The sequence below is a fragment of the Dichotomopilus funicola genome (genome assembly GCF_033296635.1).
Source record: "Dichotomopilus funicola strain CBS 141.50 unplaced genomic scaffold C8A04scaffold_2, whole genome shotgun sequence".
NCBI lineage: Eukaryota > Fungi > Ascomycota > Sordariomycetes > Sordariales > Chaetomiaceae > Dichotomopilus > Dichotomopilus funicola.
In genome coordinates this window covers 108,992-123,351 of record NW_026944023.1, presented here as the reverse complement: position 1 = coordinate 123,351, position 14,360 = coordinate 108,992, and the positions used below count along the sequence as shown (strand labels likewise).

At 54.8% G+C, this 14,360-nt stretch overlaps 2 protein-coding genes across 2 annotated transcripts; one reads left to right on the top strand and one right to left on the bottom strand.

Annotated features, from left to right (window-relative positions):
* Positions 1 to 1,608: 1,608 nt before the first annotated feature.
* C8A04DRAFT_33783 (uncharacterized protein) lies at positions 1,609 to 5,915 on the top strand (the record flags this gene model as incomplete). Its single annotated transcript, XM_062782597.1, has 6 exons — positions 1,609 to 2,395; positions 2,507 to 2,539; positions 2,618 to 3,444; positions 3,512 to 3,778; positions 3,857 to 5,356; positions 5,424 to 5,915. 6 exons carry the CDS (start codon positions 1,609 to 1,611, stop codon positions 5,913 to 5,915), a joined length of 3,906 nt encoding a protein of 1,301 aa, XP_062640986.1.
* A 2,545-nt stretch (positions 5,916 to 8,460) lies between these two features.
* C8A04DRAFT_24159 (uncharacterized protein) lies at positions 8,461 to 10,583 on the bottom strand (the record flags this gene model as incomplete). The annotated part of the gene is made up of 7 exons (XM_062779002.1): positions 8,461 to 8,648; positions 8,710 to 9,504; positions 9,585 to 9,818; positions 9,906 to 9,960; positions 10,029 to 10,214; positions 10,340 to 10,388; positions 10,465 to 10,583. 7 exons carry the CDS (start codon positions 10,581 to 10,583, stop codon positions 8,461 to 8,463), a joined length of 1,626 nt encoding a protein of 541 aa, XP_062640985.1.
* Positions 10,584 to 14,360: the final 3,777 nt, after the last annotated feature.

Below are 14,360 nucleotides of genomic sequence, written 5' to 3'. Positions count from 1 at the left end.
AGCCCGAAGTTTTGGCGAAAAGCCAAGCAATAATAAGTACACGAGGTGGGATGTGCTGATTGCCTTCCATGCTGTGCTCCATGCGCTTGGAGCGGGGAAGTCGCGCCTTCCATGGGCGGCAGCATTGTCTGGGTCATGGTCCATGGATGTGCTGGGGGACCGGTTCTGGGGGTTGCACGCCCACCAGCAGCACCCCGCGGGCTCTGAGAGGCTGTGACTGTCGCCCACACGCTTTGCCCCGCTGCCTGATGAAACCTTGGCCGCCCGGCATGGAAAGGACTCGGGTCCTAGGCCTAGTTAACACCGAACTGGCCTGGCCGTCTCCATCTATATACCGAGTTAAGCGTAACTGTCTCTAAAAACAGTTAACGAGATACAGAGTAGTATGCATGTACACATCATAACGTCAAAGAGGCCCATACTCATGCCGCTGTCGACCGCCATCAAACTGGCAGTTCCGGTTCCAAAATCGCAGGCCGTGATTCGAGACGGTTGAGGGGATAATGAAAGCATCGACGTTGCTCACCTCCACCAACCCCGCGATCTCAAAGCTCCAAGCCCTGAACATCAGAACCTCAGCACCCCAAAGTTGAGCAAACCCCTCAGAGATCGTGTGCAATGCAACCATAGGTACCTATGTACGGATAACTCCCACGCCCCGCTGGACGCATCCCAAGTTTCAATGCAGTTGACGCGGTAAAAACGGGCCAGCCCGAGTTTCTTAACCGATCCGTACCTCACGTTCAACTGCGAACGCACCAAAGGGGGCGGCAATGAACGGCGAATTGGCAGCGGTCCGCAGATCCTCCCCTCCTTGGCACGTTACTAGCCTATCCCCAGCAACTTCCCCATCCTCCTCCCTTCTCCTCTCCTGGCGACCCTCCCATCAACCCTCTGATCAACCACGGGTACTCTTCGTTGCTTCATCCCGCCGCGGCCTGATCTCGCGACAATTCTGCGCTCATCCCGTTGAATTCAACTTTGTGTTCACCCATCTGGTTTGATCTGTCCATTTTGTGCCCCCTTTTTTTGCTTCCCTCGACAGGGGCAGACCGACGAGGGGGGGCGAACAAAAGCGGCACGTCTCCGCTTTCCCTGAGGGCCCGACGGATACGGGCGACTCGGGCTTTTTCACTTTTGGGTGGTTCTTCCTCTCCCTCGCAGTTTTTTGCACGCCTGCGCCCGCCAAGGACCCTTGACACACCACTCTTCCAGCGCGACCCGCCCACACAAACCACCCGGAAGACCCGCCTCTTCAGCGTCCGTGCTGTGGTTGTTCCCATCATCAACCCTCCATCTTTGGCAGTCCGCCTTTTTCTTTATCGCCCCAAACCCAGCCGCTGCATCACTGCATCAGCGTGTCCGACGACCCCGAGCGGCCAGAAAAATAAAAGGACGTCCCGTATACAGACGGCCCACTAGTTCCTACTAGGACCACAATCAGCTTTTTTTTCGACACGGAGCCGTGTTACCTCCTTCGACCCCCTCCCCGCCGCCCGCCTTAACCGGTCGTCGTGTAGCTTTCCCCGTCAGTCAGTGCTGTGCTGTTGACGACCGAGTCTCCTCCACCCACCCCCCACGGCGTTTACGCCGTCCACCGCCGCAGTCATGAGCGGCGAGTCCCCGCTGGCGGTCGTCACTGCCGTCATTCGATCCCTCGCGACAGACCCGACGACACACCCCCCGGGCGTTTCCCAAGCCTGCCCGGTCCGGCTCCCCGGCGACGACACCAACGAGAAACGCGACCTTGAGCTTGAGCTTGCCGCTCTTGTCCGTAGAGTTCAACATCTCGAGGCTCGGGCGAACTCGGCCGGTAACCACACCTTTCCCGATACGCCAAACGAGACGGCAGAGACACTCTTTGGGGATGATAGAAGCCGGCAGCGCCCGAGACTGCACCCGAACCTCCCGCAGAATGGCCCGATCGATCAGGCCGCCCTCGAGGGTCTCCGGGACCATGTCGACGACCAGTCCAAGCTGCTCGACAGCCAGCGCCAAGAACTAGACGGCGTGAACGCTCAGCTTCTTGAGCAAAAGCAACTTCAGGAGAAGGCATTGGCAATGTTGGAACAGGAACGCGTGGCTACTCTTGAGCGCGAGCTGTGGAAGCACCAGAAAGCGAACGAGGCCTTCCAAAAGGCGTTGCGTGAGATTGGTGAAATTGTCACTGCGGTCGCTCGTGGTGATCTTTCCAAGAAGGTCCGCATGAACAGTGTGGAAATGGACCCCGAGATCACAACCTTCAAGCGCACCATCAACACCATGATGGACCAACTGCAAGTCTTCTCCAGCGAAGTGTCTCGTGTGGCCCGTGAGGTCGGAACCGAAGGCATCCTAGGTGGTCAAGCTCAGATTGAAGGAGTCGATGGCACATGGAAGGAGTTAACCGACAATGGTGCGTCCCCCTCTTTACCGCTCTTACTACCCCGCTCCATCTCTAACTTTCCCTTCTGTCGACGTTGACGATGTCGGTTTTGTACTAACTCGGTTCTGTTTTTCCCCTCAGTGAACGTAATGGCTCAGAACCTCACCGATCAAGGTAATTCAAGCTCCCCCTCTTCCTCGCTGTTCCGGCAACTCTTTTCCATTGTAGGGCTGAGCTGACATCCCCCCGCAGTGCGCGAAATCGCTTCCGTGACAACGGCTGTGGCTCATGGCGATCTCACCAAGAAGATCGAGCGTCCCGCCAAGGGCGAGATCCTTCAACTTCAGCAGACCATTAATACCATGGTGGACCAACTGAGAACATTCGCCTCCGAAGTCACACGTGTCGCTAGAGATGTCGGAACCGAGGGTATACTCGGGGGTCAAGCCGACGTCGAAGGGGTGCAGGGCATGTGGAACGAGCTAACTGTCAACGTGAACGCCATGGCCAACAATTTAACCACACAAGTGCGAGACATCATCAAGGTCACCACGGCTGTCGCCAAGGGTGACTTAACCCAAAAGGTGCAGGCTGAATGCAGGGGAGAGATCTTCGAACTCAAGAAAACTATCAACTCCATGGTGGACCAGCTTCAACAGTTTGCTCGCGAAGTCACCAAGATCGCCAGGGAAGTCGGAACTGAGGGTAGACTAGGAGGTCAGGCCACCGTCCACGACGTCCAGGGAACCTGGCGGGACCTAACCGAAAATGTCAATGGCATGGCCATGAACTTAACGACGCAAGTGCGTGAGATCGCCAAGGTTACAACCGCCGTCGCCAAAGGTGATCTTACCAAGAAGATTGGGGTCGAGGTGCAGGGTGAAATCTTGGATCTGAAGAACACGATCAACACCATGGTTGACCGCCTGGGAACGTTCGCTTTCGAAGTCAGCAAAGTCGCTAGGGAGGTCGGCACCGATGGCACGCTCGGCGGTCAAGCCCAGGTCGACAATGTGGAGGGTAAATGGAAAGATCTCACCGAAAATGTCAACACCATGGCCAGGAACCTGACATCGCAGGTAAGTATCGAAACGCTTTCGCCCCAGGGCAAGGTAATTTTGCTCACCATTTTCTTTTTCTTCCTAGGTGCGTGGTATATCCACGGTCACACAAGCCATTGCCAACGGCGACATGAGTCGGAAGATCGACGTTGAAGCCAAGGGAGAGATACTCATCCTAAAAGAAACCATCAACAACATGGTTGATAGGTTGTCCATATTCTGTAACGAAGTACAGAGGGTGGCCAAGGACGTCGGAGTTGACGGCATAATGGGCGGTCAAGCCGACGTGGCTGGGCTGAAGGGGAGATGGAAAGAAATCACGACTGATGTCAATACAATGGCTAACAATTTGGTACGTCTCGCTTCCCTCTTTTTTTTATCGTTGCCTCAACCCCCTGCTAGGACTGCTCAGCTGACACCCTTTTGGTAGACTGCTCAAGTACGAGCATTCGGCGACATCACAAACGCCGCAACGGATGGCGACTTTACGAAGCTCGTTGAAGTTGAAGCGTCCGGCGAGATGGATGAGCTGAAAAAGAAGATCAACCAGATGGTGTACAACCTCAGGGACAGTATTCAGAGGAACACACAGGCTAGGGAGGCGGCCGAACTAGCCAACAAGACGAAGTCAGAGTTTTTGGCGAACATGTCGCACGAGATCCGAACACCGATGAACGGTATCATCGGTATGACCCAGCTCACGCTCGACACGGACTTGACCCAATACCAGAGAGAGATGCTCAATATCGTCAACTCGCTGGCTAATAGCTTGTTGACCATTATTGATGACATTCTCGATCTGTCCAAGATCGAGGCGCGGAGGATGGTCATCGAGGAGATCCCGTACACGGTGCGGGGTACCGTCTTCAACGCCCTCAAGACGCTAGCCGTCAAGGCGAACGAGAAGTTCTTGGACCTCACGTACCGTGTCGACAGCTCGGTGCCTGACCACGTCGTCGGCGACTCCTTCAGGTTGCGCCAGATTATTCTCAACCTGGTTGGCAATGCCATCAAGTTTACCGAGCACGGCGAAGTTAGTCTTACGATCCAAAAGGCGCAGGCCGTGCAGTCTGGAAACCCAGGCGAGTACGCCATCGAGTTCATCGTGGCCGACACGGGTATCGGTATTCCGTCGGACAAGCTTGATCTCATCTTTGACACCTTCCAGCAGGCCGACGGGTCTATGACTCGCAAGTTTGGCGGGACTGGCTTGGGTCTTTCCATTTCGAAACGACTCGTCAATCTCATGGGTGGTGATGTCTGGGTGAAGAGCGAGTACGGCAAGGGCAGCAAGTTCTACTTCACGTGTATCGTCCGCCTAGCGAACGAGGATGTGGCTTTGATCGCCAAGCAGCTCAACCCTTACAAGGGCCACCAAGTGCTCTTCATCGACAAGGGCAGAACCGGCCACGGGGCCCAGATCGTGCAAATGCTCGAAACGTTGGGCTTGATGCCCATCGTTGTTGAGTCCGAGAAGAACCCGGCCCTGGACAAGGCCCGCGGCCAAGGCACCGCGCCTTACGATGTTATCATTGTTGATTCCATTGAGGATGCGCGTAGGCTGCGCTCAGTCGACGATTTCAAGTACCTCCCGATCGTCCTTCTCGCACCGGTGGTCCATGTATCGCTCAAGTCCTGCTTGGACCTGGGCATCACCTCATACATGACCACGCCCTGCAAGTTGATTGACCTTGGAAACGGGATGGTTCCCGCGCTGGAGAATAGGGCCACGCCGTCGCTAGCGGATAATACCCGCTCGTTTGAGATCTTGTTGGCCGAAGACAACACTGTGAACCAGCGGCTTGCCGTTAAGATCCTCGAGAAGTATCACCACGTTGTCACCGTTGTCGGCAACGGTGAGGAGGCCGTGGTGGCCGTTAAGCGGAAGAAGTTCGACGTGATCCTGATGGACGTGCAGATGCCAATCATGGTAAGTTCCTGACCTCCAGCAACTCCGCTCCAAATCATGATTTTCCCCAGCCACTGACAATGCGCAGGGTGGCTTTGAAGCGACCGGCAAGATCCGCGAGTACGAGCGTAACCTCGGCAACCAACGCACCCCTATCATCGCCCTGACAGCGCACGCTATGATGGGCGACCGTGAGAAGTGTATCCAGGCGCAGATGGACGAGTACCTCTCCAAACCGCTGCAGCAAAACCACCTCATCCAGACCATCCTCAAGTGCGCCACCCTCGGCGGCCAGCTACTCGAAAAGAATAGGGAACGCGAGCTGGCACGCGCTGCCGATGCCGCCACTGGCAGCCGTCGCGATAACCCGACCCTTGCGGCGGCATACCAAGCGTCGGCCGCCGCTAATGCCGCGTCTGCCGCTGTTCGGCCACCGCTGTCTACCCGCGCTATTACCGCTGCTGATAACATCAGTGCCTTGGACAGCCCATCACTAGTGACGGGCGAGAACGACGATCCCTTGAATCGGGCGCGGTCAAGCCTGTCGGAACCAAACATCCACTCTGCGCAGATTGGCTAAAAAAAAACGAAGACTAATCCTTTACGCTTCTGCTAAGAACTCTGGATGGTTGATGTTGGTTGGTCTGGTGTTGTTTTGACTTGCTTAGTCCCCCTTGCCTACTACAGAATCGGGCTCCGGGCGGGTTTCTCTACATCTCTCTCTGGTCTTGGGTTTCCCGGGGGTTGGGTTCTCTGTGTCCTTAGCTGTGCTCTCTCACTTTCTATCTATCCGTCTCTCGCTGGCTTTGGGCCTGGGTTGGTTTATGGTTTTCTCTTTTTCCCCTTTTTTTTCCTGTTTTTGGTAGGGGTGGTTTTTCTTTTTTTTTTATCCTTAGTTTCAAGTTCCTTACCGGCTTGCTTTGGGGATGCTTGCATCTAGCTTTATCTAGTCTACAGCGACTGCTACTGCTGAGTTTTGCTGCTGTTGAGTTCAGTCTCTTCCCCATTTTCTGCTCATGCATGTGTGGTAGTGTGGTCTCCGTTGTTGTTAAGACGATGGTAAAGGAGGGCATTTATTTGCTGTGTGTGCTGTGGGGATCGGCGATGAATGACGACAACAACAGTTGCTCCCCCATCATCATGTTACACCCCTAGAGGGTTGTGTGTGTGGTTTATCTCGTACTTCCAGCTTCGACAACCCGCTATCGTCATCACCAGTGCCGTTACTGTGGTTGTATCACACAGGGCAAGGTCACATCGACACATCCCACCAGATTCATACACGAACATGCAGCAACACGAAAATCACCCCAGCTTGCGACACTATCGCTTTTCGGATCTCTCTCTGACTGTGTTTATCTGTTTTACCATTTGACCTTTTGGCATGCTTGCGTCTGATTTAGCATAATAATCTAGCGTTGTTGAAAATATGGAAATATTTGTTATTCCTTATTGTCTTGTCTTGTATGTCTGATTTTGAGTTACCGGTTCTTGATTTTTAGGTTTTACAGGGAGTTAGTGTCAAGCAGGCAGGCAGGCAGGAGGAAAGCGCGATTAGTTCGGCATGTAGAGCGAAAGAAAAGGAGGATGAAAACAAATGGTAGACCGAATGAATATGAGGTTTCTTGATTCTGGCTTCTCTGTGTCATGGTGGTCGGCTTGTTGTATTGTGTATCGTTGCGGTGGACGGACGCCGGGGTATATTAGCACGAGAGATGACATTCGGTTCTTGCTTTCACTCTTAGCTCTCGACCTTTTGCGAGTTAGTCAATTCCCTTCTAGCGCCTTGACATTATCTTGCTAGAGTGTGCTTGGCTGCCTTTAGGCCTTCTTCTGCTGGGCTTATGATTCATATTTATCTGTGTTGCCCAAGTCGAAACTTCCATGTGATCGAACCAACCCGGAGAAGCCGTGATGGAAGTAGGAGAAGCGGAGATCGACACATTGATCGGCCAAGTCAGATTCACAGGTCCTAATAGCACTAAAATGGCATAATACTGTCAAAGATCATAGGTATCAGGACTGCCTGAGTGTTCAATCCATTTCGATTCGAGTTCCTGGGTTGCTTGTACCGAACCGAGGCGCACATACTATGCCTTCCTCATGTATATACCGCTTGCTCGCTTGCTCGCCTACTGCGCTACACCAAAACAAAAAAACACCAACCCTTATGTTGAGAAGGTTGTTGCTGAAGATTTCCCTCCGTCATCATCACCCCTGCCCCATAGATACCTGACAAACAAATAGTAACCGCTATGTTGCTCCCGACACGCTTGATACCAGAATGCCATATATCTCGTGCAAAAACCAGAAAAGAAAGGATTCAAGTAAACCAAGAGAAAATGAGGCAAATGTGACAAGATGAGGCGGGCCTAAATCATTTAAAACGCCAACTCCGCTAACCTTCCCCCCCTGCCCACTCTGATGATGTTATGTCCCCCTCCTTGCCCCGCGACCTACCCAAACTATTCTATTTCAAAACAACCTATCCCGTCCTTGTTTTCGGGGTTACCTTCATCAACAACGGCCAACAAACAATGACCCTGTTTGTTGCATGGATTCCATCGTTCGGCTTCCTGCCCTTGGTTGTTCTGCTCCCTCCACCCTATATCGTGAAGCATAGGCGAGAGCCCGAGAACTGACGTCCTCCTTGACGCATCGGCTCTGGCTTGAACCAAGGTCCGCGGTATCTCGTCAGTCCACCCACGCCCCTGAAGCCTCGTTTATCCAAACATTGCAAGAATGAACACATATCAGGGCGTGTGGATCGTAATTGCGAACATATGTTACTGCCCGCAGCAGTGTGTGAGTGTGTTAGTGTGTGTGAGTGTGCGTATGTGCGTGTGCGTGTGTGTGTACGGGCACATGCTCGCCCTCTGTGTGTGCGTACTACGGATCACCTTGCCCTCATCCAAAGAGTACGTCCTTATGTCGGGGTTATTGCGCGACTGTGGGACGAACAGAAACGCTGGTCGTCGTCATAGGTGGGGTTTTCCGGCCCTCCTGCCATCGGTCGTTTCCTGCGCCTAGACTTGCTGTTGACCTCACTCTCTCGGCCGGTCTCCCGATTGTTTCCAGCAAAAAGCAGCCCTGGACTCATGCTCCACAACTCCGAGTCTATCCGATCACTCTGCCCTGCGGTCAACAATCTCACCGGCTTTAAGGAGTGCATTCATGCCGTCAAAATGAGAGGCTGGTTTCGCGGGTTGTTGTGGTGGCTGTTGCTGCGAAGAGAAGCCCTGAGAAGTGAACTGGGACCCGCCATTCATGGGAGGGTGATGGTGTGGTAATGGCTGAGAATGTTGATGGTACCCTGATAACATCACCACCGTTAGCGACACTCCATAAAGATAAACAGCCCGTAGAAAACGCACCGTTTGTGGCAGAGGCGTTAGTGGCACCGATCGGAGACTGGGGCATGGGACGAGCATTCGGATCGACGGCGTATGAACTTGGAGGCAAATGTGTCGGCGGCTGGTGGTGGGCAAACGCGGGAGGTTCTGGCTTGGAGCTCAGCAGCGCGTGTATTGGCAAGGAGCCATCGACCGGTTGGCGGGCTTGGCTGTATGAAGATTGCGAGGGGGGATGCGCGCTGTTGTAGAGTGAGAGATTCCCGTTTGTTAGTGGGCGGGTGTCACCGTTCGAATGGGCGAGAGGATGAGGTCCTGGGCTGCCAGCAGGGTGGTTTGGAGTGTAGTGATATCCCGGTGGGTCGCTCGGAGGACGTATTTCACTCGGGAGCCCCGACCCGTCTAATATGTTGGAGAGTGACGGGAGGTGCCTATGCATGCTTGGCTGTTCGCGGAAGATTTGTCCATCTCCTTGGCTAGAATGGCGAGCTGATGAGAATGATGACGGCTTGTTCCCGTCCGAACGGAGAGGGGGCGAGGGATCTGAGGAACGTGAGTCACTGTTGCTGTCCGAGGGAGAGAGGACGGAGTCCTCAGGTGACGTGATCGCCGTCGACGGGGCGAGGGACGAGGACGACTGCGAGTCGCTGGAGATGGCCGAGGGCACTCTGTGTCTTGAACTGGGCGGTTCGCTTCCTCTTCTGCTGTCGGCGCCGCTCCCGCTACGGCTAGTCCTCGTCGTGCCCGAGCTAGGGCTGGCGCGAGGTTGTTGGCCTCCTGACAACTCGGAGAGCCTGGGCCGCTTCGAAGCATCTTTGTCTGTACCAACCAAAAACGCGCCTGTTAAAACAACGCCTCTTCCAACAGCCTTTGCACTACCACACCCCACCCATACGCACCTTGAGACGGAGAAGCGTGTTTGGCCTTGAACTCTAGGAGATAGGCATTGTACTTCCTGTAATCGGGGGTCTTTTTGTACTCGGCCAGGTCGCTCAGGTATTTATCCTTCATGGCCTGGGCTTGGGACTCGAACGGCTCCTTCTCGACCACTCCCAAGTTCTGCCAGTTCTCGCCCACCAACTTGGCAATTTCGGTGAAACTCAAGTTTCGGCCCTTGAGCTCCTCGCGCATTTCTGTGTGGGCGGAGTGTCAGTAATCGACCGTACGTGGCTGCTGGCTAGGAGGCCATGCCATGTGATGTCATGTCGCTCGCAGCTTACTATTAGAGAAGAGCACATAGGCCGAAGGTGGCCGCTCCGGCGCATTCTCATCCGGCTGGTTATCACGGTTAGTGGCTAAAATTCCACAAGTTATACTCTCACACTTGAGACATCAGAACCAACCTTGGGATGCCGCCGGTACTTCCTCTTTGTGGTGACGGGGCCGACAGCCTCTCGGCCGTCAACGGGTGGCACCTCGGTCTTGACAACATCCTGCAACTTAAGCTCCTCAATAGCCGCCTGTGTTGGCGACAACAAGGACACGTCCGGAGCAACCCCCCTCGAATTGGCGATCCGCCTTTGAAGTTTCTGTCGGAACACATCAGTAAGCATCCTGAATTGCTCGCAGACCGCCCATATTACGCCACGGCATAACGCTTCCGGCGCAATATGCGACGAGAGCTCGGGCGGGCAATAAAGAGGACAGTGCATACCCGACGGTGACCTAGTTTCACCCCCAATGCATCGCTACCGCCCGAAACGCTGAGTTAGCAAAGATGCTCCATAGATTTCACGGAGTTTGCACGCCCCACTCCCACCAAGGTCGAATCCCACGTACAGGTCGGACTCGGTGACATCTAGGATGGTCTCCCACGTATCGAACCCTTGATCTATGAAGGCATCCAAATACTGGGTGAGGCCCAGCTCCTCAAATATGCTCCCGAGTAGTTGCGTCATCCGGGGCAATGGCAATGGTCTCGCGGCGCAGCACGCCCGCAAGGACCAAATTGCGCGGCGAGTCTACGGACTCCAGGCTTCGGAAATCGTTACGGCGGCGGTAGGGTGTCGGCACTTCACGGTAAATCGTCTCGGCGCCGCCAGGAGGAGCCGGGACACCGAACTCTGGGGGTGCTTCCCCCTTCCCGACTCTGTAGCAAACCCTTTCGTCGTGCCGCTAGCGCTTTAAGTTGACCTCAATGGCGTTCGCAGTGGTCCGGTGAACAACAGGGCACACCGTACAACAGTACCCTGTCCTGGCGCCTTTCGCTGTTTCGGTCGGTTTGCCCACGCGCGACCAACTCCGGAACGTTGGGACTCTTCGATGGGTGACTAAAGTGCGGTACCTTCGAAGGGGCCGGAAAATTTAGGGCGAACAAAGGCGCGAGGAAGGCCGTCACGGTTGTTTGGGCCGGCGTAGGTCTTGGAACCGGTTGTCGTCGGGGAATTAAGAATCGCTGTTCTCTTTCGTCGTCGGAAGCGGTACCGCGGGTTCGGGCGAAGGCGGGGATGACTGCGCGGGGAGTCAATTTCAAAATCGGAAAGGGATTCGGTTCGGATATGGCAGTCGTTTCGAAACTCAGCGGCCTGGTGTTTTTGTTTTGGAGGAGGAAGGAAAGGGGGGGTGTGGGCGAAGGTTGAAAGATCGTGATGACATGCCGAATTGTACAGGAGGGAGGCAAGGCGCGTGGGGACCGGAATCGAGATGACATGGGTCCCATGATGATGGGACGGCTATTGGGAAAGGGTACTTACACGGAATGGGATCGATTTCGCCTGCTTGAATGGGGAATGGTTTTTTTGGCCAGGTGTAACGGAAACCGGCTCGTGTCTGGCGGGGGGACTGCTTGGGCGGACAAATGTCTGGGCGTGGCGTAAAATTAAAACGGGGACATGGGCCAGCTCCTGGGTCTAGACTCTTCTTCTCTCCTCGGGCCCAAGGATGAGGGAGAAGGGCTCTTTTCGGGTCGCCCTTCTGTCGAGATGGGATGGTGTGGCGCGGAGGCTTGGGAGGGCTTGCAGTTAACCTTTAGTTGCATGCAACTGATGCAAGCACGGATTCGAGACAATCAGCTTTTCTCCTCGGGATCAAGGTTGCAGGCGACGAGGCGTTGGCACAGGCGCGGGCTCTTTTTGGACCAGGGAGGGCACGCACAGGGTTGAGTTTGCTGGGATGCGGTTGATGTTAAAACAACAGCAGGCCCATTGGCATGTCGAGCCCCGTCGAGCTGCGCAGACCCTATGGGCTGTCTTCCTATTTGTGGCCCGTGGAGCTGCGTCCTGGGTAATAAGCTGTAACTTTTAGTCCGCACCTCGTACTGTGGAAGCGTGGTAAGTTCTGCGCCTTGCTGCTGGGACGATCTTTTGATGGACCGGTTGACGAGCGGGCCGAGGCCGGGGTGGACAAATGGAGTGGGAATGTCCTGATAATGTCGTCAAGGGCGCTGGGGTGTGTCCTGCGGGATCCGGAAAATGCGACGGGGAGCACCAAAGAGATGCGAAATGCCAGGGCAGCAAGGAATTCCAACACATCTGCAAAGCCCGGGGCTTACCGGGGGGAGGGGGTCAGTTGTTGTCTGGGGCCGCTGTGTGTCAAAGAACACGACTGGTACGGAGCAGCCACGGCCGGGCAGGCGATCATTCAAGTACCTGCAGGTTGAGGGTACAAGCTTTGCTCTGGGGACCGAGCGATCTCGAAAACTCGTGGCCCAGTAGCAAAGATCATCCATTGACGACAACGACAGGCGTGTTTTCAGTGCAAGAGTTCCTCGTTTAGTTGACGACCGTTGCTGTCGAAGTGTGGGCATGTGTCCGTTTTGGGACATTGAAGCCGGCAGCATAATACATAACACTGTGCCTACGCATATCGCCGGAACGGCCGAGTGCCGGCGGACGGTGGCCGACGATTGATGGGCTACGACGGCATTCCCGCAATCCAGTGGATTGAGTCGCAGAGTTCTCGGACGAGGTTGCCGATTCGAATGAATTCACGGTGAGAGTAAAAAGGAGATCGTGGCAATGGCGACAGCGTGCATCCAGTTGATGGTCAAGAACTTGATCCTCATTTCCACAGGCATCGAGAGATCGTGCAACAACTGTCATCGATCGAGCGATGAGCAATGAATTCCTGGGTAAGAACGACTGATGTGGAAGACAGTGCCGATGGAAGAAGACAGTGCGGATTCATAACGGACCATTATTTACATACTCCGGTGGAAGAGCGGAGGGCTCAACGACAGCACTGTGCGAACAGGGGCGCAATTGGGGAAAGAACGAGCAAAAGCATCTCGATCTCCAACAAGTGCAGATAAAAAAGAACCTACGATTCTTGGATGATATGGACATACCATTGGGCAAGAGCTACCCCTCGACCCCGCTAATTTACCAAATAGGTTTAGTGAGTGCGGGACGACCGTGGCAGGAACGATCACCACTTTGCAGCTGCATCTCCTTCTTCCAGCGGCGGGCGAGCAAAGCTTGGGGAGGCGAATCTTCAACGCGACAATGGGGCCAATCCCCTTCCACCCTCTCTACTTTTCTTGCATGAAGAACCGGGATTCTTTGCAAAGATAGAATTCGCCTCTTTTTTCCCTTAACGTTTCGGCCACGGTCTCGAAAAGTTGGAGGGGGAGCGAGCCGATCAATGGAGCGAATCCTAATGGCGCCCGAGAATGCCCATGGTGTGCCCATGTCTTGGAGCGCGGGGAGGCGGGCTCCCATGACTGGAGGGCCGTGGTGAGGGCGAGAAAAGCGAGAGGGTTTGCGTGGTGAGCAGTCTCCGACATCGAGGTTTTGCCCTGCAATCGGAGAGCCGGGATCGCTCACCCCCGTCGAGCCCGCATGATGCTGCCGGTTCCGTCCTGCACAACGCTCAGCAACCTGCGCGGGCGTGACATCCTCCGACAAAAGCTCGGTCGGAGGGCTCGACATGGGGGCGCAACGGGCAACGACAGGAGGACAGGCACATCTTGACAAGCAACAGGCATCCGGGCGAACTCGCGGGCCTGCCCAGATCGTCAAACATTGGACAAGCGGTTTCACTACGCAAACCATGTGAGAAGTTAGAAATCGCATTTCTCAAGCCATCGGGTTTTGTTCGAAAATCGACGAAATCGACAAAATCAACCATGCGAACCATCCACAACGAGTACAGGGTTCCTCGAAACGGCTGTTGGCGGCTAACCGGCGTGAAGCACTCCAGGGTTGGTCCTGATAATAATTACATCCCCCCCAAGCTTGTCCCTGGGCAGCAGTACGTACACTATGAGAGCACAGGATGGAACCGTAAGTTCAACAGATCGAAGATACCGCAAACCATCGAGGGACAACTTCACCAGGCGAGCACTGCCAAGGATGGGGGTGGGGCGGATGAATGGGAGAAGAGTCATTCATGAGCGAATAACACGTTCCCGGGTGGTTGGGAGGTCCTGATGGATGTCTGCATTCTGTAACTGACGTTCCTCACCCTGCTGGGGAACACATACATACATACATACACACACACACACACACACACACTGATTGTAACCATAACGAGTGGGCGACACATTCACAGTACGTACACGCAGTAGACATACTCAGGTAGTCAGACAAGAGGTGCACCAACGATGGCGACTTTTTGAACGTTCGTTTGGCTCGCGCTGGTTAGCGCCGCTGGTCCACGACAGGCTCACGCGAGAGCCAATGGCTGGAACTCGGTGGACGGGAAGGCCGCGCCACCCGTCAGCCCTTTTTCAC